This window comes from Oryzias latipes, chromosome 2, assembly GCF_053564925.1.
Source record: "Oryzias latipes strain Hd-rR chromosome 2, Olatipes_Hd-rR_3.1".
NCBI lineage: Eukaryota > Metazoa > Chordata > Actinopteri > Beloniformes > Adrianichthyidae > Oryzias > Oryzias latipes.
The window spans coordinates 34,449,607-34,472,757 of NC_136238.1; the positions used below are offsets into that span (position 1 = coordinate 34,449,607).

General features: G+C 39.7%; 1 protein-coding gene, 1 long non-coding RNA gene and 1 other non-coding gene across 6 annotated transcripts in view; 2 read left to right on the forward strand and 1 right to left on the reverse strand.

Annotated features, from left to right (window-relative positions):
* LOC144986813 (uncharacterized) overlaps nucleotides 1–15,607 on the reverse strand; it is a 57,839-nt gene extending 42,232 nt beyond the window's left edge. Inside the window, exons 1-4 of one of the 4 annotated variants that reach the window (XM_078935036.1) lie at nucleotides 15,152–15,604; nucleotides 10,150–10,602; nucleotides 8,331–8,753; nucleotides 28–5,807 (exon numbers count right to left, since the gene is read on the reverse strand). In XM_078935036.1, coding sequence (XP_078791162.1) covers nucleotides 5,791–5,807; nucleotides 8,331–8,753; nucleotides 10,150–10,602; nucleotides 15,152–15,296 — 1,038 coding nt within the window. In that variant the 5' untranslated portion in view covers nucleotides 15,297–15,604 and the 3' untranslated portion in view covers nucleotides 28–5,790. Of the gene's footprint in view, nucleotides 1–27; nucleotides 5,808–6,829; nucleotides 8,754–10,149; nucleotides 10,603–15,151 lie in introns of those variants that run through there. The other 3 variants (XM_078935031.1, XM_078935032.1, XM_078935025.1) reach the window with 3 other exon arrangements.
* Nucleotides 1,025–1,097, forward strand: trnar-ucg (transfer RNA arginine (anticodon UCG)). Its single transcript has one exon. It is a non-coding gene; the product is annotated as a tRNA-Arg (tRNA).
* A 4,734-nt stretch (nucleotides 15,608–20,341) lies between the features above and the next one.
* On the forward strand, nucleotides 20,342–21,987 carry LOC144988241 (uncharacterized). Its single transcript, XR_013652087.1, has 4 exons — nucleotides 20,342–20,461; nucleotides 20,832–21,012; nucleotides 21,087–21,217; nucleotides 21,344–21,987. It is a non-coding gene; the product is annotated as an uncharacterized LOC144988241 (long non-coding RNA).
* The last annotated feature ends 1,164 nt before the right edge of the window (nucleotides 21,988–23,151 follow it).

The window sequence follows — 23,151 nt, forward strand, 5'->3', positions numbered from 1 at the left end:
AATACAAATCTGATCAAGTGCTCTTACTCCCATCCGGCACGAGCTTGCCTGATAACAAACAGGCTATCTTTCTCCATCCACAGATGGATCAGATTTTCCTCATCCTCGTCAGTCCCTACATATATAAACACATTTAATAAATGTGTTAATAACTTATTACTACGGTTAGAACTCACTCATTTCTTTATGTAATATCAACAGCGTTTGTTTTTAGCATTCGGCGCTAATTCGCGCTAGCGTTAGCTTTAGCATTACCGAAATTGATGAGCTTCAAAACAATGTAGATAGTCGATTGAGGAATATAACATATTAAACACATCATCTTACGTATTTACAAATATATTTTACAACAGATACTTGATACTTTTAAATATACTTACATTTTAAAGTCCTCTTTCTCGCGCAACCGTCCGCCATCTTCGAATAATTAAAGCGCAGTGTATTGTGGGTCACACGCAATGCATTCTGGTATGAATGCAGTGCATTCTGGGCAATATTCGCCGATCGAGTGAGCATCGATCCAGACTGGTTTTTCGTAGAGAATTCTGGGAAATTTCTAGTGCACATGATTTTTGAACTGTAGATTCGGACAGCACTACAAAATGGCGACCGCACTATATAGTGCACTATATAGGGGTTAGGGCGGTAATTCGGACACAGCCGATGATTCCATGGTTCCTTTCAGGACACGCCCACTCATCTCTGATTGGATGGATCATTACACAGACAGTTAACACAGCAAATGAAATCACAGAATGAACAAAAATACATACAGGTTAGGTTGTGGGGCAAAATAAAACTTTTACAACAAACAAGACCAAATAAACTATATTCTCAATAGAACTTGTTTCTGTTTTTTTTGTTTCTGTTATCAAAAGCTGCAGAAAGAAGATAAGAGAAACAGCAGCCATGAAGGGACTGAGGACAGACGGACATTAATAAGCCAGAACCCAAGCAGCACCAGACTCCACATCAGCTGGAGGATGGTGTCGTTCAGATGCAGCTAGACCTGGCTGTTCTCACAGACCATGTGGCCTAATGGACAAGGCGTCTGACTTCGGATCAGAAGATTGAGGGTTCAAATCCCTTCATGGTTGGAAGCAGAACTTTCAGAGACTCCCACAGTGAGACACCTGCTGGCTGTTCTTTGCAGTGATGAAAGTCTTCCGGGAATTCCCGGAAATCCGGGTTTTTGAGCAAACCGAACGTACTTTCCGGGAAATAAAGACCTGATCTCTACGGACAAATCGCTTTCCGGATTAAAAAATGGTCTGAAATCAGCTAATTTTAGCTTTATTTTCTATATTTCTCCGCAGATCGCTTCCTCTATGGTCGTGGCCATCTCTCGTCTTCCCGGCCTAATTGACCAATGACGGGACGTTTTAGTTGCTTTCGGATGCGTCGACGGGTCTGATTGGCTCTGTCTGCACCACGTGGTCAGCGTGACTTGCTTCCCTAGAGACCAAAACTGGCGGACCCACGCTAAACTTTCACAAACACATCTGAAGAGTTTGCGATCAAATTTGTGTTAAAATAATGGCAGGCATCGTCATTATTGAGCGTGGTCACGACCTCAGTTGTGAGAAGACGATAAAAAACAAATTGAAGTGGTCTTGGCTGGAAAAAAAAAAGATTTTTAAGGTAGTGTAGGTCAAATACTTTTTTGTGTAAAATAATCTCAAAACCACATTTTGAAATAATTTCAATTTTAGTTTTGAGTTTCAGTTTTTATTTTGAATACATTTCTCTATCTAATTTATTTGTATTTCCTAATTACCATGATTTAGTTCAGTATAGTTAACATTAATTATAAGTATTTGATGGTTTGGACCCGCACTCCCTTAAAAAATAATGTTTACAATGTTTAGCTTAGTTTGTATGTTTGTTTTGATATTTCCCAGATTACTTAGTATTGGTGTTAAAGAATTGATGTATTATGTTATGGAATTATAGTTTAAAGCAGATCCCATATTTTGATGTAATTATAGTTTGAGAAAACAGTGCAAGTGGATGTTGTACATCAGTCATTTCTAAAGCAGAAATAATGTATAAATAACTGAGGTATTTTCATAGAATATCATAGTTACTGGTGTTCTTTTTGCCATTTGGGGCTTTGATGTTACTATATTTTAGCAATTGTATGTTTTGCAGCTTTAAGGAAAAGCGTAGATTGTAGGATTGTGTTACTTTGAGCAATTTTCCAAATTCTTTTTTAGGACCAGCAAGTCCTTAATGGAGAGTCAAACTAGGGGTTTGAATGACAAATCATGATGCTCCAATTAGTCTTAGTTTCTTGATAAAGAAGTGAATAACTAGCTGCCAGAATGCACCAGAATGCATCTAAGACCACGTATTTTTCCAAAATTTCGCTCTGTGCCCGCCATATCGCTCAAAGAAAAGTTCAGGGATTTTTTCCTTACCTGACTTTCATCACTGCTTTGTAACTGCATCTGCAGCTTCTAGAAACGTCTTTGTTTCTGTTTTCATCTTTTCAAACAGTTTGTTTTCTTCACATGAAGCCTAAAGAAATGTCCTCAGAATGATGGAAACAGTTTTTCTGCAGCTTGAAGCTGTTCTGGAAGATTTTCTTCTTTAGTGCAGAGAAATCTCTCATTTGATGAGACGGAGGAACTGCAGCAACGTTTCCTGGAAATCCTCCACATTTCATTGAAACCATGTTGGAACTTTGTCCATGAGGTCACATGGTCTGGAAGAAGCCCCAGTTCCAGCTGACAGAAGTCTGGTTCTGATCCATCAGATCTCACTAGCAACAGAACCAAACCTTCACGTGTTGCAGCAACAGTTTCCATGTTTGGGAGGATCTTCTGAAGAACAGCTCAGTTCCAGATCACATCATGATGTTTGATGTTTTCATCATTCCAGGAAATCATCTGTGTCTCCTTTGATCTGTGCTGAGTCAGCACTTTGACTTCTTTTCAACTTTAGATCCATCATTTACAATCAAGGATTTATTGATAAATATGATTTATTGACAGAAAATAAAGAGTAAATGTATTTCTCATCCAGCAGTGATTGTGGTGTTTGTAAGTCTTTTATTTTGAAATTCCTCAAGGATAATCATCATGGTGGGATTTCTAGATCTGCATGAACTCATCCTGAATCCAAAAGACACTGGAGCATCAAAGAATCCAACCCATCTCTGCCAACATGAGGCTCTTACTTTGAAGAGTCTCAGACTTCCTGCAGGGAAACAGGCTTTCTGCTGCTGCACTGACAGATGTGCACGAGCTTGAAAGAGCTTCCTGACTGAGGAGCTGCAGACTTTCTCCTGCAGAGCAGCAGCTGACTTCAGCATCGTCATGGGAACACAGTCTGCTGCTGCTTCTGGAAACGTCTTCAAGGCTGTGGTGGGACTTGTTGGTCTGGAGGACAGATTCTCTGAGCAAATGCTGCTTCAGCTTCAAGCTTCAGCTCTTTTCTTCTGGCAGAGCTTAGAAGAAATGGAAACCTCCTTTGTTCTGACTGTTTGCTCCAAATCCCAGATTCAGGAATTCCTCCAAGAAGTTCAGCTCAGAGATCATCAGCAGAGAAAAGCCTGAAGTTCTGATGGAAAATGACAACAGAACATGATCAATATTATTGATCCACATGGAATCCAGAAGAAACTCTGAGGTGAAGACATGAAGACACAAGCTTCAGAGACATGAGGAGAAGTCAGAGTGGATTCATTCTGGACTTTCTTCTCACATCTTCTCTTCAGAACATCTTTGTCTTTGATCCTTCAAATCTTCTGAAATCTGATCATCCATGGATTGTTTTTGTGGGATCAGATCCAGAGTTGCTGAAAGTTCTGCTGCCCTCTGCTGGTCAAAGTGTCCAAACAGCAGAGAGGAGATTCTCTGGGATTCATTGGAGTCCAGATTCTCCTGGATGTGAACAGTCTCTGCTTCTGGAACAGAAGAGTCCTTCTCAGAGCAGCATTGAGGATCTGTTCTGTCCGGCTGAGAGCGCTCCCTGCTGGTAGGAGACAGAACCACATCAGCTGCTTTTCTTTGGCCGTTCAGAAACAGTCTGGAGACTCTAAAAAACCTCCACTTCCTGAAGCAAACGGATGCAGAGCATCATGTTTGATCCTCTTCCTTCAGAAACGGCTCCATTGTTCCATCGCTCAGCAGTTTGACTAAAGCAGCTGAGAGTCTTGATGCAAACAGACCTCAGCAGCTCATCCAGAACGCCATGACAGAAGCACATGCAGCAGCACGTGCACGCTCCCAGAGAACAGCAGCTGATCCAAGTCCTGACTTTGAGGTGAGACCTTTCTGTTCTGCTTGGACCACACTTCAACATGAACTTCATTTCCCATCATTCCATCTGTCAGGAGAGAACAGCTGTAATCAGCTTCCTTCAGGAATGACTGCAGGTAGAAGGATCTTTCATTCTTCAGCACCACCAGGACCCACATCCAGCCCATCAACAGCCAGAACATCAGTGACATCAGCGTCTGATCTTCATCACATCATCATCATCATAGGACCACCTCTACGTTTTTACAATCTGATGGATTTCAGTCTTTCTGCAGCTTCTCATCAAGTGGATTGTCAAATATTTTCATTTCCTGTTTTATGTTTTAAATGTTGAAGAAAAATCTTTCCAGTTTTAAAAAAACGAGACTAATAAAGATAATGGAAAGACCCTGTCTGCTGCAGGATCTGTGCAGGTGCATTGTGGGTAATAATGTTCTGTTTGGGATATTTGCTGGATTCTGGATGTTGACAGTTGTGTTGGTCTTGATTGTTTAGCGTTGTGGTTTGGATGTTTGTTGTTATTTGTAGCACAGCTGAGTAGGTTCTTCATAGACAACATGTTGCTCTGCCAATGTGCCTTTGGGCCAACTTGATTGGGCTGTTTGGTATCGTGCATCAATAATACATTATCCAACACACAATGTAAAAATAATTTAAATACAACATTGTTATATTTCTCGGCAGGGAGGAGGCCATTTGATAAACTCTGCATTTTGGTTCTTAACTGCACTGTTTATCTGAGTTGTTACCTACAAATACACATTGGTATTTATTGATCATTTTATTTAAGTGAAAACTTACACCTGAAAATATGGATAAGAATACCAATAAGGTACCAGAGTGAAAAGCAGCAGATTAAGAAGACTTAATAAAATATTAACGATACCTATCTCTACTAGGGGAGTGCCAAAATATCAATATGGCGATATGTCGCGATATTTAGTGCTGCGATTGATTCTCGAGACGTCTTCGTCAAGTATTGCCCTTTTATTTACATGTAAAGACCCTGTAAAACGTTATATTAACATCCTTTGGTAAGACAATTCAGAGGGTCGATAGGGGGCGATCATTGCTAGATTGGCTGTTGCGGGCGGACGAAGAAGAACACACATTCAAAGAAAGATGGCGGAGGGGAAAAACAAGAGGCAAGAGCAGCAACTTAAAAGACGCGCCCAACGCGCCCAACCCAGAGTTGTGTGAGAAAGCTGTGGCTGTTGCTGGCCTGAAGCCGACACAGCCCGGCGCGGATACTTTTTCCAGAAGAAGCTACCGCCGTCTTCTGCGAGAGCACCAGCAATAACAAGCGGAAAACAAAACGGGAGGTGGAGAACGAGGGATTTTAGGTTTTTATTTATACATTAGAGCCACGCTTTGACACGCTTTGACATTTCCTCTTGGAAATAATGAATAAAGGATCCCTGCACTGTACACCCAGACCAGAGCTATGGTTGAGATGGAAACAGAAGAAAGAGAGGCATCCCTGCCCTTAGACCCCCTTCAGTGGTAGACGAGCGGCGTCTTGACGCTAAAAAGCCTGTGGTTCTGTAGAAAAACATGAACATTTAAACATACATCACATCCAGCTGTTCCCCAAACGTGTTGTTTACAAAGGTGTTTACTTTTGGATGCACTTTAAGTTCTTCATGTATTTTATCCGTGGTCATTTATTTTAAAAGCAGTTTATGTCTTAAATAACTCAAAGGAAAGTTCCTAGTTACTTGATTTTTATTTTTCTGGGAGAATTTTATTTTTTGTTTACACCACATTTGCAATAAATGGTGTCATTTATTTTTAACAAAGACACTAATTTGATCACAGAATTAATATCTGATTTACAGCTTTTTTTAAATTAAGCAATGGCTGTGGTTTTGTTTTTGAAAAGTTAATAACAATGTGTCTGGCAGTTACTTGACTTAGTCATTTCTTTTATCCTGTTTACAGCAATTTTGTACTAAATAATGGCATTGCTCTTCATGTTCGCTCTTGTTTAAACCAAATTTTACAGATATTTCCAAATGAAAATTGTCATTGTTTGTCAAAGACAGAGTATTACTGATTTCAGCAGTGTTACACAGAAGTCTGTTATTCATTACACCAAATAGGACACAAGTTGTTTATTATCATGGTGTTTAAAAAATAAATGGGGAAATATTTTCCAAAAAACAGTTTTTCAAGTTCTTCTTTCTTAAAGTTTGATATATTGTTAGTTTTTAGAGACGAGATATATCGATTATCACAATATCGACATATCCTGATAGTATCGTTATCGTGAGCAATGTATCGCAAATCGTATCGTGAGGTACCCAGTGATTCCCAGCTGTAATCTCTACTACATGTTAACTCTACTAGATGTTAGCTCTAATAATTCAAAACAACTCATTTCTATTAACAGGTACATCTAAAATAATTCATTTTGTGAAAAAGGTATTACATATTTTGTCAGCAGTAAAACTCCTTGTCTAGTTTCATTACACATAGATTGAAATGTATTGATCCTTAACTTTTTTGCTGTAGATATTTGTGTCTTAGAGACGATGAAAACCTAAAAAAGCTGTCCAAGAAAGTCAGGATAAGACAAGACAAGACTTTATTGATCCCCGGAGGGAAATTCAGTTGTTACAGTAGCCAAACAAGAAATATAGCAGTTAGAAAAACAAAGAGTCAGTAAGAATGAAAATAGTAATAAAAAGTGGAAGAAAAAGTGCACGTCATGAATAAATAAGTAAATACAGCAGCAGTTTCAGCAGTCCTAAGCTGTGATATTGTATAGTCTAACTGCTGTTGGGACAAAGGACCTCCTGTAACGAATCATATATCAAACAACTAAAGTGTATTTCAAAAAAAAAAATCATTTCTACACATTAATCAAGTTACTTCACCAATATGGTATGGAGGCCATCAGCTTGTGGCTCTGTGTTCATGAAATTAAATCTCTGGTTGCTATGGAGTTCATTAGAATATTGGGTATCCCTCCCAGAAGTTTTAAGCATTGAAAACTTATTTTAAATAAAATGTTGAATTTTTCTGAAATACAGAAATTTTCCCGGTTTAAAATTAAGTCTTTTGCAGTGGTACAGAGGTTGAGAGGTCGACCTATTTAGAAAAGTTTAGAATTTAAAATTTACACTAAATCCGTACATTGTAATGAATAAGTCATACAACTTCTCATGTGTATTTTGAGATTAGATATTTGACTAAAACGTTTTTTACATTCTTTACAAGAAAAAGGCTTTTCTCCTGTGTGAATTCTCATGTGTTTGTTGAGAGAAGATATTTGATTAAAACTTTTTTTACATTCTTTACAAAAAAAAGGCTTTTCTCCTGTGTGAATTCTCATGTGTTTGTTGAGAGAAGATATTTGATTAAAACTTTTTTTACATTCTTTACAAAAAAAAGGCTTTTCTCCTGTGTGAGTTCTCATGTGTGATTTGAGATTGGATATTTGATTAAAACTTTTTTTACATTCTTTACAAGAAAAAGGCTTTTCTCCTGTGTGAGTTCTCATGTGTGTTTTGAGATTAAATATACGACTAAAACTTTTATCACATTCTTTACAAGAAAAAGGCTTTTCTCCTGTGTGAGTTCTCATGTGTCTTTTGAGACTAGATATACGACTAAAGCTTTTATTACATTCTTTACAAGAAAAGGGCCTTTCTCCTGTGTGAGTTCTCATATGTGTGTTGAGATTAGATATTTGATTAAAACTTTTGTCACATTCTTTACATGAAAAAGGCTTTTCTCCTGTATGAGTTTTCATATGTGTTTTGAGATTAGTTTTACGATTAAAACTTTTGTCACATTCTTTACAAGAAAATCTCCTATCTTCTGCATGGATTCTTGCATGAATTCTGAACAGAGATATGTTACCAAAGCTATTACCACATTCTTTACAGATATAACATCTTTCATCGGACCCAGTTTCCATGTAGTCAGACGGGTTCATTATTATTCTTGAGTTTTTACCAGACCTGATAGAGGAAAGTTTCTCTTCTTTTGGAGATTGTTTGTATTTCTTACCCAGATTTGTCTTCTTGTGATTTTTTCTAACATCAGAGTCACACTGACCTGCTGACATGTGAGAGCTGTCCACACTTTGGACATGACTTCTGTCTCTTCTCTTCCTCTGATCTCTGTTCTTTGGGTCTGTCTCTTCATCTGTAGTTGATGTTGAATCTTCATGTTGGTTTCCTTCTTCATCCTGACTATCAGTTACATTAAAGCTCTGCTGATTGTTTAGATCTGCTTCACTGTTCTCATCTTCCTCATAAGTAGGAATCTCCATCAAGGTATCAGTCTCCTGCTTTAGATCAAGCTGATCTTCATCCTGACTGATAAAGAGTTCCCCTGGTTCCTCTTTCATCTGTGGAGTTTCTGGTTCCTGCATTTCCTCTTTAATCTGTGGAGGTTCTGGTTCCTCATGTTCCACTCTGAAGTTCCTCTGCTGGATGCAGAGATCTTCCCCTTCAGTCATCCAATGCTGGGGGAGGACTGCAGAAACACAAGAAGAGAATCTTTTATATGTTTTAATGACCTTGTGTGTTATATGGACCAATAAAAATGTCAATAGTCTCAGGCATGTACAATAATTTTTTAAAATAAGTTTCTTCTGTTTTCTTTAGCACACCACCAGCACAACAATGAGCTGAACACCCCTCCCCCCACGAGGAGAGCTGTGCCAGTCAATAAACTGTAGTCATAATCAGTTGAAGAAAGAAAATAATATTTTCTTTTAAGGAAATGAAATGCAGTAAAGTAATTCATAAATGGTAAAAACAGGTCATCAATGTCATTTAACTGTATATTCAAATCAAAACATGCTGAGAAAAGATAATAAAGATTTACTAAAGACGACAGAAGATTTACAGAAAATGCACTTATTTCCTGATTCTGCCTCCAGGTGATTTCTATGAGTTTTAAAAAGAAAATCAGCCAGAAAACATCTAGATTCTTGCCATTATTGACAGTAAAGATAAAGGTATCCATAGTGGATGTTTGACACAGTTAAACATCTAAATGTTTCACACATGCACAATAACTGTAATAATAAAATAGGAGAAAGGGGCCATTCGATTGGCTAAAAGCGAACACGCCTAATTTGCTGATGAGTTTGACAGATTCATCAGCCAATGATGATATTAGTTTACCTGCTGTCAGGGAAGTCTCAGAAATCCACTACAGGGATTTCTCCCTCAATTGTGGGGAGATTCACAAATGAGAGGGGATTTGTAAATTCATTATCTGCAATTTGCATGATCTGTGTGTACCTAAAAATCATGTTTGTGAAGCATGTATTGTGAATTTCTGAAACATTTCTTGGGAAATTCTGAAACATTTACTGTATAAACACAGCATGCGTTTTTGTGAGAAACACTCATCTGTAAACTTTTAAAATAAAATGTGATAAGTTGTGCACCAAAAATTTGCATCTGTGTGTAAAAATCCTCTGTTGTAAAGTTTTGACAATTAAAATCACAACTGACGAATTACATTTGCATGTGATCATTTAGAGTTACAAGATTAAATCAACAATTACAACTGCTCGAATCTGCTTCCGCGAATCATGGGGGGGGGGGGGGGGGGGGGGTTGTTTGATAAAGTTGGTAAACTTTATTTGTATCGTACCTTTCAAGACACAAATCACAAAGTGACTCACCTGTAATGCAGACTAGACAAAAACACACCATGACCATGACGTATCTAGTATGTTTTCATCTTCCCTTACTGAATAAAAAAAAAAGCCTTTTAGCCTTGAGGACAGAGAGAGAGGACAGCCACAGAGCCTAACGGGTCGTTTTCTCCACCTCTCCCCTTTTGCAAAAGGTTTGAAAATTCATGCAGACTATTGTGTGTCTTTTCATTTCCCAACCTTTTCCTACACACTAACCTGCTGACATGTGAGCGCTGTCCACACTATGGACATGACTTCTGTCTCTTCTCTTCCTCTGATCTCTGTTCTGTGGGTCTGTCTCTTCATCTGTAGTTGATGTTGATTCTGTCTCTTCATCTGTAGTTGATGTTGATTCTTCATGTTGGTTTCCTTCTTGATCCTGACTATCAGTTACATTAAAGCTCTGCGGATTGTTTGGATCTGCTTCACTGTTCTCATCTTCCTCATAAGTAGGAATCTCCATCAAGGTATCAGTCTCCTGCTTCAGATCAAGCTGATCTTCATCCTGACTGATGAAGAGTTCCCTTGGTTCCTCTTTAATCTGTGGAGGTTCTGGTTCCTCCTTTTCCTCTTTAATCTGTGGAGGTTCTGGTTCCTCCTTCTCCACTCTAAAGTTCTGCTGCTGCTTGTAGAGATCTTCCTCTTCAGTCATCCAATGCTGGGGGAGGACTGCAGGAACACAAACATAACAAGGAGCCTTTTATACGTTTCCAGGACTTTTGGGTTTTTTGAAGCACCAATAAACTCTCTGATCTTTGGAGAAAATGTTTGAGGAGCCTGAATACATTAGGGGTGTAACGATACGCTAAAACATATCATACCTGCAAAATACCTGCAAAATTCTAATTACCATGCATTCAACCATAGGTGTGTCTATTGGTTTATTTAACAGGGCATTTCTTAACAAAGAACAGCCCTTCCCATTTCATGCTGTCAGCAATTATTTTGATTTGATTTGAAATTGTTTATTTCAAGCAATGAAACAGCAGGGCTCCAGACTCCAGACATTTTGCGACCAAAATTTGAGAGTGTGCGACTGAAGTTTACATCCAGTCCCACATGTGCCACCAGTAAATTGGCCTCCCCCCACCCTACGTATTTTTTATACATTAAATGTGGAAGGGGCAAGTCAATGATCAATGAAATAATCAATGAGACGCGAGTGCACACGCACGCAAACACACACACAAACTCGCACACATACTCATGAGACGAGAGCACACACTCGCGTAAGTGGCTAAAATGCGTGTAGGGGGAGGGGTCTAGAGATAATCGAGCGCGCGTAAACATCTGTTGGAAGGAAACGGCGACAAATAGCATCACAACCTGATATGTGCGTCTGAGCTATGAGCAAGTGAACTATTGATTCGTTCTTCTGACCAGCGGCTGGTGTACCAGTGCCAGAGTGTACAGCAGGGGTCTCAAACTCGCGGCCCGCGGGCTATTTGTGGCTCCCACCTTGAAATGAAAGTTTAATTTTAATGCGTCCTGCCAGTTTGTATGAATGAAACCTTTTCATTGTCCTGTGCGGAGCTGAGAAACCAACCAATCATAGTGGAGTAAATGACTATTGGGGGCGTGACAATGACCGGGCTTGAAAGCAAGAAACCTGACCGCCCCCTCCCCAGACCACATGAAGGAGTTCCTTACTTTCCTTTTTAGAACGTATCTATTCGCTCGTAATTTTCTAAATGCATGCAGTCAGTGCTGAACTTTTCTCTGGGCCGCACAGACCCGGAGGAGGGTTTAGGTTTAAGGGGGGTTACGGTTAAGCGCGCGGCGTCGCATCACCCCCAACCAAACTGTTTATGCACGGCTGTTACGGCAGCACACCGCTCCCGCTGGGGTCAGTTGAGGAGAATAAATGTCACACACCTACATGCATGACAGCTAACAGGGCTTGAACTTTAAACACGTGCGAGCAATACACGGTTTAGTCTGAGACGCACTTAAAACACGTTGGGAAAATGCAAGGATAGATGTGTCTGAGAGGAACCAGCGGCTCGCCTGGATCATTGGGGAGCCAGGCCGGGGGGGGGGGGGGGGGGGGGGGGGATGGCGAATCTGCAGAGAGACTGAAGGACAACAGGAAATTGGAGTTCAATTCAGTTTTAATATTCCTCTCCCCCTTAGTATGATATGTGTTATTATATATTTTATATTTATTTGAATGTTTTGTAATGGATGTAGCCTTTTTTAATCAATTGGTATTTTAGATTGTTTCAATTTATCACTTAACTACAAAAACCATCAGGACACATGTCCCATAATGCATTGTTTTGTAGTCATCAGGGCAGCTTTCAGTCAGTTCAGTACTAAATTTCCAGCTGCGTTCGGTAGGTTGGCGCCTTGCTCCCACCCCTTTGTCATGATATTTTTGTGATGATTGACAGGTGATTTTGGTGCAAAAACAAAAATATATGTCTCACACCAGGTGATCTGTGCAGCGTTGAGTCCACCTAGGTGATCTCGAACACGCTTATTTTATTTCCATCAGTTTTTAAGCATCTCTCTGATCTCAGGTATCTGTATTGATTGTTCTGATCTTCAGTGAACATCTCCCGTTCTTTTACAGTTTACCTTCTTCTGTCAGTTTACCTTGTTGTGGCATCCTCAAAAGTGCAGAATAAAATGTGACACTGAATTTGAAACAGCACATTGTAATTTCTGCATCTATTATTAAAGTATTTATTAGTTTACAGTGGAAATGAGTAGATTTGGTTAGCATGTTAATTTACGGTATGCACCCCTACATTTTCTGGTTGTGCCCCTAAAACTTTCAGGTAGGGGCCACTGTGCTCCTAGTGAAAATAGTTAGTCTGGAGCCCTGAATAGGAATAATACACAAAAACAATACAATCATCAGTCATACATTCACACAATAACTAATCAAACTTAGAATAATTAGACATAAAATTCAATATTGCTTGAAAGGGAGTGGAAGGAAGCGAACTTATATAATCCCACCCATTATACTGTAACGATTTTGTTACATGATTTATCAATATCCGGTTCCTAGCTTTTATCAGACAGAATTAAGAGTCTTAAAGTATCAATAAAGCACATGACAAATATGAATTACTTAAATTATTTTGTAAAAAATAACTTTTAGAAATCAACATTGCAATGAAGCATCCAAAATATATGCAGATTATGTTACTTATAAAAGTCATTGATATGATTAAAAAATAATACTATATCAGTAAACTAGACATAACACTGTTTCAGAAATTTTCATAGCAAAATTTAGTCAAGTATCAAAAGTTAATAATATGTACAAAATTATGTTAAATTATGAAATAAATCATGAATCAGCTCATCAATTTTTTGGAGCAAGTGAAATAATATCATTAAAAGTCAATCAATTTTCAATAATTGATTAATCGTTTGTTTTATTATTTTTTGTATTTTTATTTATCTTTTTTTCTTCTTCTTTTTTTTTTAACTTTTTTATGATAAAGTAATGCTATGAAGTAAAATAAAAAGGAAAAAGGATCCATATTTGTCGAAAGACCAAGGCTGGTATTTCTTCTTCTTCTGCTGATTAACAGCTGTTCTTCTCAGTTCAAAACAAAGCTTGTAGTTCTCTCCAGAATGTCGACCCGGTTTTCTCGTTGCTCGTTTTTAGCGCGGAGCCTCAGGAATTCTTCCATCAGCACTAAGAGCGGAGTTAGCTTAACATTCACTTGTTCCATAAAGGGATACAATGCGTCTTGGATATCATCAAGAGTCTTTTTAAGGTCTGCGTATTCCTGGTTTTTCTTAGGGGCGATGAGTCAGCTCTATTGGCAATGGCTCCCCATAGAAAAGAAATGTCACAAAATCTGAGAAAGGAAAACCTTTCTTTGCACAAAAAGGGGAGGGCTAAAAGAAGATCAGCAAAGATTTACACATCAGTCAAAATACTACAAAAAAGTGATCCAAAGATGGAAAAAGGATGGAAGTGTCACCATCATACCATCAAAAAACAAATGTTTTGCCTTATTTTAAATTTCCTTTCAAAAACTTTGTTTTTCAAATTTTGTTTTTGCTTTCAAAAAATGTTTTCACATGTGCTGCGTGTCATCTTGCTTTCTCCCTTCCTTTGCTTTTCCATTTTTTAGGTTTCAGTTTAGGGACACATTTCTGCCATAAGGCCTGCACAATAAATCGCAAATTTATCCCGATTTCAAGCTGTGCAATATCAGTATTGCAAAAGTCGCGTTGAGTTCACCTGGGTGATCTCAAACACGCTTATTGTGCATCTTGGCTGCACCTATTTGGTGTCGCAAAGATAAATTTCCATCCGTTTTCTTTACTATTTGTACTGTCATGACAGCGATGGTGCTGTCAGTTTAACTTCTTGTTGCATCTTCAAAAGTGCAGAATAAAATGTGACACTAAATTTGAAACAGCACATTGTAATTTCTGCATCTATTATTAAAGTATTTATTAGTAATACAGTGGAAATTAGTAGATTTGGTTAGCATGTTGATTTACGGTATGCGCCCCGAAATTTTCTGGTTGTGCCCCTAAAATTTTCAGTTAGGGGCCACTGTGCTCCTAGTGAAAAAAGTTAGTCTGGAGCCCTGAACCCCCATTCCAAAATAATGTTTAAGCAAGCACAACAATATTTTTTTTAAAAGCAAAAAATGAATAAAAAAACGTAGAAAGTTTTGTGCAACGTGATGGCTTTAAATATCATCTCCAGGCCCATATTGACCCTGACTTCCGCCTGTACTTAGAAAATGTTATGTTTGGCATCACCCACTGTCCATCTCCTAAAAAAGAACAGTTGTACATCATTAACCTTTTCTTGATTTTATGCAAATGGCACATTCATAAATCAAAAGTTACGAATCATACCACTCATTTCTCAATCTTTATCAATGAGTTCAAACAGTACATAAAAACAATAAGTAACTCTGATGATAAGAAATAAATCAAAACATTTGATCTGTGTGTCAGTTTCAATATATATGCGTGAAATGTAATAACCCCCTTGGCTTGTTCCATTGTTGTGGCTGTTTACTGTTAAACATTGTTTTGTATTGAATTTTTACAGTCAATAAAGTAAAAAAAAAAACATCTCCAAGCTAACGTTAGCGGTGAAACTAAAACGGCAGCAACATTGGAGCTCCAGCTGCACAGTTTGGATCCAGATGCAGCAAAGACGAAAAAAAAAAACAAGACGTTCGTGGATCTATGTGTCTGCAGGTGGATGCAGCAGTGAACAAACCTGCAATGTGTAGCTGAAGCTGCGGGTTCCAGCTGCTATCCAGCAGTCTGCGCTGACGACAGAGCTCCTCCTCGTTCTGGACGATGGTTCCTTCAGCAGCAGAAAGTTGTTCTCTGACAGAACCTTCCTGAGGTTCTGAAGACATGGTTCCTGCTCCGATCTTCAGCTCCAACTCCCACAAACACCACCGTCCTCTTTACTGCAGCTCCGATCGATCATCATCTGCTAGTCTCACAATCACAGCAATCCACGTTGTCTTTCCGATCAACACTTCTTCACTCATTTACGACACTTTGGAAAATGCTGAGAGTTCCCACACGAACCACGTATCGTCCTTTCTGTCCAAAAACCTCACAAATGTCCCAACAAAACACCACCGTCCTCTCAACACAAGCTAACGCTGCTAGCCTGCTAACAAGCTAAAGCTGCTAGCGCCTCGTGCTGTTTACTTCCGGGTCACGTACAGATCTTTATTAAAAAAAACGTATAAACTGCTTAACTGAACCTCAATACGATTCAAAAAGCTTTTAATATTTTTTAAACAGTTTTAATTCTGGATATAATAAAGAAAAGAAAATCAAAATAAAAAAAATGTATCGAGGAAACTTTTTGAGAGCTGTTTTGACGTCATCACACTGTGTCTCATTCCAGTCTTCAGATTTGACAACAAAACGCATCAGAGACTAAATAAACCTGATCACATTAATTTATTGTATTTCTAAACTACAGTAATGAATAAAGAAATTTATTAAGTAAACAAAGAAACAAAAATTAAAACAAAAAATTTCAAGCAAAAAGATCCTAAAAAACTTTTTCTGAAGAGAATAATCACGACTATAAATAAACATTAAACTGTATAGTTAATAACAAAGACAAGCAATTATTTTGAAATTTTTATTAGAGTGAAAAAACAATAGAGAATTTTACTTTATTTAATTACAATTAGATTAACAAATTTATGAAGTATATAACTGAGATGTAACATAATATAAGAAACGTCAAAAAAATTAAAGATCTTTGGAATGCAAACATTTTTCACCGACAATCTGCAAATATTTTAATGCTGTTTCTTGTTTCTGTGTGTTTTTCAAAGATTTTTCAATAAAAAAACTGGGAAAGATTTAAATAAATCACAGATTTTTTTCAGGTTAAGACAAAAAAACACTTAACATTTTTATTTACAGTACAGACCAAAAGTTTGGACACACCTTCTCATTCAAAGAGTTTTCTTTATTTTCATGACTATGAAAATTGTAGATTCACACTGAAGGCATCAAAACTATGAATGAACACATGTGGAATTCTATACATAACAAAAAAGTGTGAAACAACTGAGAATATGTCATATTGTAGGTTCTTCATAGTAGCCACCTTTTGCTTTGATTACTGCTTTGCACACTTTTGGCATTCTCTGGATGAGCTTCAAAAATGTTGAGAAATGCAGAAATGTGTGCTGCAGATGCCATGTTTGCCACTAGAGGGCAGCACAGCAGCTTCAGTCTTTGTCATTGTTGCTGTGTGAGGCTGAAGGAGCTTCAAAGTGAGCTGCAGCTTGGTTCAGACAAACCTCCACATTCACACACAGATGTGATCCTGAAGAAGTCTGAACAGAACATTTCAGGAGAACTCTTCAGTCCAGAACATGAGCCTGCATTGTTCCTGAAACTGAGTTCTGCTCTCTGCTCCAACAGAACCACCTTCATGAGCTCCTGGTTTCTTCTGGATCCTCCAACATTCAGACGCTCTCTGACTGAGTTCATGTCTGCACAGAAACCTTCAGGATTCTCTTCTTCCACACGTCTTTCACTCTGAAACTCTCTTCTGAATGTGGATCATCTCAGTCAGACGTTCAGCAGCATCAGAGCCGTGCATGTGCTCCTCCTCATGAGTCCTGAAGCTGCACCGTCAGCTGCAGAGCTTCAGAGCTGCTTCCTTCTCAGACTTTCCACTTTCTTTGGCTCTCTGGCTCTGATGCTGCTGCTGCTGCAGAAAAACCAGCAGCTGCAGAAAAACTCTGCAGAGACTCACAGAGAGAGGATGGAGGCAGCAGATGAAGCTGCTGCAGACTGACAGCTGATGGAACTGAAGCACTTTCTACATTCTAGTTCCAAATGTTCTACAGAATCCATCAGAGGTTGAAAGTCTTCCTCAGTACTCGAGTACTTTAGTTCAGCAGCTCCTCTTTTCCTCTAAGGTGAAGCTTCATGTGGACGACTTCTTCTTCTCTCTTCCTCTTTTCTGGAGCTTGGGCTCCATGCAGTCTGATCAGCTCTGATTTGGGCTTCAGTTGATGTTTGTGATCAGGAACTCTGGATTCTTCTTAGAAGGAGACGTTCTGCCTCTTTAGCAGAGAGCAGAACATTGATCTGGGGCCTCATTTATAAAACTTTGCGTAGGATTTGCGTCAGAAGTGGCGTACGGATGAAACATAGGACGTGCGTACGCACAGAAATATTCGGATTTATAAAACCGTGCGCACGCACATCCTACGCATCTTTCCCTTTATAAATCACAACCGTTTCTAAATGCAGCGCAGCTTTTGCGGCTACATGACACGCCTATAGTTGCCCATAAATAGTCCGTGAAACGCCCACAAATGAATATTCATGGATTGCTAAATCTTGGCAAACACAGAGAGGAAATCAAAAAAACGTAACTTCACTCAATGTGAAGTAGAAGTTATCGTTGGCGAGGTGGAAAAGAGGAGAATAATGTTGTTTGGAGGGCACAGTGTGGGCATTACTAATGCCGAAAAGGCACGTGAGTGGCAAACGGTGGCAGACGCCGTTAAAGGCCCGTACACACCGGGACGAATATTCGCCAGGCGTTATTCGCCAGCGTTTTTCGCCACGTTTTTTGTGTTCACACCCAGGCGATTTTCGCTGACGATGAGTGGAGTGAACATGCAATTTCATTCCCTGACATTAGATGGCGCTTAATGTAAAACAGAAATACTCCTGTACACAAGGTGGCGCTGCGCAACTTTATGCTTCTTAAAGTCGCTTTTCACTCAGAAGAAGAGAGCAAGTATTTACACGCTTGTCAGAATCAAACAAAGAAAACGTGAATATTTCAAGCACCAGTAGCTCCAACTGGTGCTTGGTTCGGGGATGTTTTAGAATGTCCGTCATTATTGCTTCGCGGCAGTGTAGACGCTACTTGGCGTCTATCTTCTTCGCTGGTATGTGTGCTCAGCAAGGCAGTTTTGTGTTTGAGCGCCCCCAAGTTGTGTTTTACTGTAACTTCAGAAGCTCCAGACACGTGAGCAAAAGCGCCATTCTCATTGGTCGAGTAGATTTCGACGCGACGCGTCGAAAAAAAAAAACGAACCCGAGGCGTTTTTTTTTTTTTGACGCTTTAACGCCTGGCGTTTTTTCGCGTCGGTGTGCACACTCTCGTTGGTGCCCTTTGTTTAGTCACGAGGCGTTAAACGTCGGCGATTTTCGCCGACGAAATTCGTCCCGGTGTGAACAGGCCTTAATGCTGTAGCCTCACAACCTCAGACCGTGGCCGAAATAAAAAAGAAATGAAAGAAATGATCGGACATCTAAGTCGAGGCAAAAAAACGTCTAGCGCTGCATCGGCAGAGTGTGTCCGCCACGTGGGGGGGGGGGGGGGGGGGGGACCGGAGCTGACCCCTCTTGATGAGAAACTGGCCGCTATTATTGGGGAATCCCTATTAAGTCCCCCTTATCGGCGTCCTCCTCCGCCTCAGTCACCTGACTGAGACGTAGGGGACGCCGACGCGCCAGGGTCAGGGTGACACAGGTAAGAGAAATAATTAAAATTAATGCAGTCAAGTCACATGTATGCAGGCTACACAATTACAGATTATTAATATAGAAAAATTTTATTTTAGTTGCTGGGTGTTCCAGCGGGGCCAGTGGTTACGATGCTGCAGCTGAGCAGCCGTCTGGCCCCAGCGTCTCCACGGCACGCGGCTCTCAACCCTCCAGCAGTGGACGTTTCCTCACCGATGCAGTCCTTGAAATGCAGAGGGAAGTCAGTAGTTCAATCAGAGAGGTGGCCAAGGAGTTGGGCGAAATCAAGACCGCCCTGACTGAAATAAACTGCACGACGAGGGAATTCTTAAATAAATAATATTTTCCACGCCTCTTTTTCTTTACAAGCGACGCATCACTTCCACACGCTGGCTCAAATGTGTGGGGATGGGGTTCAGGGTCGGGGCCAACACAGCAATCAGCGCCAGGGGGTAGAGGCACGTTTTGAAGCTGTGCCACATTGTGTAGCACAGCACATGCCAGCACGATTTGGCACACACTGTCACTTTCACGTGTTTCTTCCATCTGCCGACGGTGTCGCCGTTTCTCATTTCACCCGTTTTTGTGCGTACGCATGGGTCGGAGCTTGCGTGAAGGACCGCACATTTTCCCGTCAAGTTTGCTTTTTATAAATCTCAACTATTGCGTAGAGAGTGGCGTACGCCTTCTTTTGTGCGTACGCAACCTTTATAAATGAGGCCCCTGATCTGTTGGAAGCCACTCCATCCTGAAGCTGCACTGCTGAGTTCCTGTCCACCAGGGGGCAGCACTCCTTCCATCCAGCTGCAGAAAACCTTGATGTTCTGCAGAATCTGCAGCCGTTCAGACTCAGCTCTGCGTCAGTCAGCAGCCGGACACGCGGAGAAAGCAGTGACGTCATCGCCCCGCCTCCCCTCTGCTAATGCTTTTTCGAATTGAATATTATGACAACTTGCGCGGGGTGGATGTTAAAATGCAAATGCAATCCCCTCTTTGCATTTTCGTTATAATTATGACACAGAATAAGCGGTTTTAAGTATAAAATGAAAAAGCATTTTGAAATATTGCTTTTTCTTTTTAATTTTGAGTCAAAAAATGCAGCTTCATTTTGAAAATTAAAAGCATTTCTATTATTCCATTTTAATGGTCAAATTAGACATTTCTAAATGAATTATGCTACACATTTACCATGGAACGTCTTGAAAATGAAATGTCAAATACCATTTTCATTTTAATTTTAATTAAGTGACAGAATAAGCTGTGTTGAGGAAGGAAATGAAAAAGCATTTTGGTGGTTTGCTTTTTCATTATATTTTTGAGTCAAAAAATGCTTTTTCATTTTAAAAATGAAAAAGCATTTCTGGTTTTGACTTTGCTTTTTATTTATGCTACATAATCGCTTCCATACTAACCGTAGTCATAAGTTATTAACACATTTTTAAAATGTGTTTATATATGTAGGGACTGACGAGGATGAGGAAAATCTGATCCATCTGTGGATGGAGAAAGATAGCCTGTTTGTTATCAGGCAAGCTCGTGCCGGATGGGAGTAAGAGCACTTGATCAGATTTGTATTTATTTATCATTAAACTGTAATCGTTGTCATGTTGGGGTAAAGGTTGTTGTTGAAAGAGGAGAGGAGGAAAGAGCAAGAAGGGACAAAGAGTGACAGGAGAGTCTGTTAAGCTTACCTGAGTTTAAAATATTGTTCACAAAATGTAACGTCGTCGTCGTTTTTGCAATTTGTTTAATAAATTCATTAACAAAAATGAATTATTTACATGTATTATTTAAATCTGAGCCATTTTTAACAATCTCAAAAGAATTTTCATATAAATATCAAATGTACATATTTACATTTTCGTTTTATATGTTAACATTTATTGTTATACATCGTAACAATAATCCTGGTCTTCTAGAGTCATGTGTGTCACAGTTGGAGCTGAAAGGAAAGCAGAGATTTGTCCTCGCAGACGGACGCCACTTTACCCGTCCTACTGGTTCCTGGTGTGGCTCAACATCTGTGGCTCCAAGCAGTCCCCTTCGCTGATGCACAGATTGTGCAGAACTGAACTGCAGGCAATGATTTTCATTGCAAAGGTTGGTTTTACTTCCAGTGCCCCCAGAAATATTTCTCTCCTCCTCATTTGCCAAATGCTCTCTCTCCACCACAGAGCGTGCCTTGGCGTGGTGCTGGTTGTAACGGGCCTGAACCGCATTCCTCATGGGTTCCCTGTTGGGTGTCAGCAGCGTGATGGGATGAAGAATGCAGGGATACCCACCATCACCCAAAAGGATCCTTCAGGTGGGTAATGTTTGATTTACATAAATTGGGCATTAGACATTATTTGACATTAGAATCACATACAGCCTGCAGTTGAATGGAATAAAAAAGCTTCCTGTTAAAATAACAAGCTGCATTTTCTTTTAGGGCCTTTATTCTTCAGTGGCAGCCATCAATGCTCCCCACAACCTTTTGGAAGGTGGAAGACCCAGCAAGCTGCTAAAAAACCTGAGGTGACTTATGGTAGTTCATTCCCACTGGATGCTGGGTGACCCTGCTCATCAGCTGGAGGATGCGGTCTGCCGTCATGTGGACAACATAGCTCACAGTGGACCGTGTCATGTCAAAGGCTCTGGTTACCACGCCGTAAGATGTGCCACACGCCAGCCAGAAAAGAAACACCAGGACCTCAGTCTCCTGTGCCCCCCCCCCCCAGAGTGTGAGGAACCCGAAGCTGCTCTACCAGATGCTCAATGGTCCTGCGGGTCAACCGATCTGCGGGTCTGCCGGTCTGGTTTTGTGTCGGACTGAGCGTCAGCGTGAAGGGCCACGACAGACACCTTTATGTTGGCAAAGCAGTAGAGATGTGGAAAACCCTGTAAAATAGAAAAATAATTATTTCATTGAGAAAATTAAATCTGATTTTTTTGAATGTTTCATTTTATTCTGATGTCTTACATTTTAGTTTATGACGTATTTATAAATGCTGGAAAATCTCGTGTTTTTTTTTGGCTGGGTTTTTGGATTTTTATATAAATATTTAAAAATTAAAGTATTTTTGTTTAAAACAAGTGATATGGATTAACTCTGAATAAAAAATACTAAACTTTGATCTCACAAGTGTTTCATGTAGTTAGACTATACAACTCATAGTCCAGTGTTGAAAAATAATGTTAAAAAGTCTTACCCAGCTGACTGTGTAACCTTGAGCACAATTAGTAACAAATGCTTAAATTGAACTAATAAAAAAACTTTAAGTTTAACTCACAAGTTGTTCATGTCTGGTCAGGGGCATCCAGAGGAAATCTTCTGAGACGTCTGCTTCTCCTTGCTGTCCTGTGATGCTGCATATCTGCTCGTTTTTGGTTTGATCTCACGAAAAACGGTTGAATTATTGCCAGGAACACGGACAGATTCATATATAAAGCTATTTTCAGTAAGGTAAAAGAGAAAACTACAGAAAAAAATGCTTCCTCGCAAGAGCCCGTAAATCGTTCAGCGGCACAAAAATAAAGATTGCCATGGACTAATGACTTGAGGGTTTATTTATCAACTAATACATAAAATCTACACCAATTTGTTTGTAATTTTATTATTTATAAATCAGCCACGTTTTCCATGATCAGAACACAGCAGATTCATAAATAGTCTTCATAAAATGGTCATATTTATTATATTTTTACTTTGACAAATGGGTGTCATTCTCGGCGTTAAATAGAAGAAGTTCCCCTCCAGACCAGGTAGTGGCGGTAATGCGCCACTTTGTTTTCGTGCCAAGCGCCATTCGAAAACACCCGAAAGAGAAAACTAGTGAGCACGGGTGTCCGAATTGCTTTGAAAATTCAGAGAACTATATAGAGAACTATATAGTGCCGCACTATATAGGGTTTTAGTAGTTAGGGGTTAGGGCGGTAATTCGGACACAGCCCCTGTCTGCTGCAGGACCTGTGCAGGTGCATTGTGGGTAATAATGTTCTGTTTTGGATATTTGCTGGATTCTGGATGTTGACAGTTGTGTTGGTCTTGATTGTTTACCGTTGTGGTTTGGATGTTTGTTGTTATTTGTAGCACAGCTGAGTAGGTTCAAAGTTTGACAGGTGACTCTGCCTCAGTCACAATCAGCTGTTTTTTAGCTTCTGCTGTTCATGGAGTCGTGTCCCTCTGTTCTTGGAAAGGAGAAACCTGCAGAGAACATTTCCCATTTCCACTCCCTCCTTTCAGCTGCTGCCCACTGT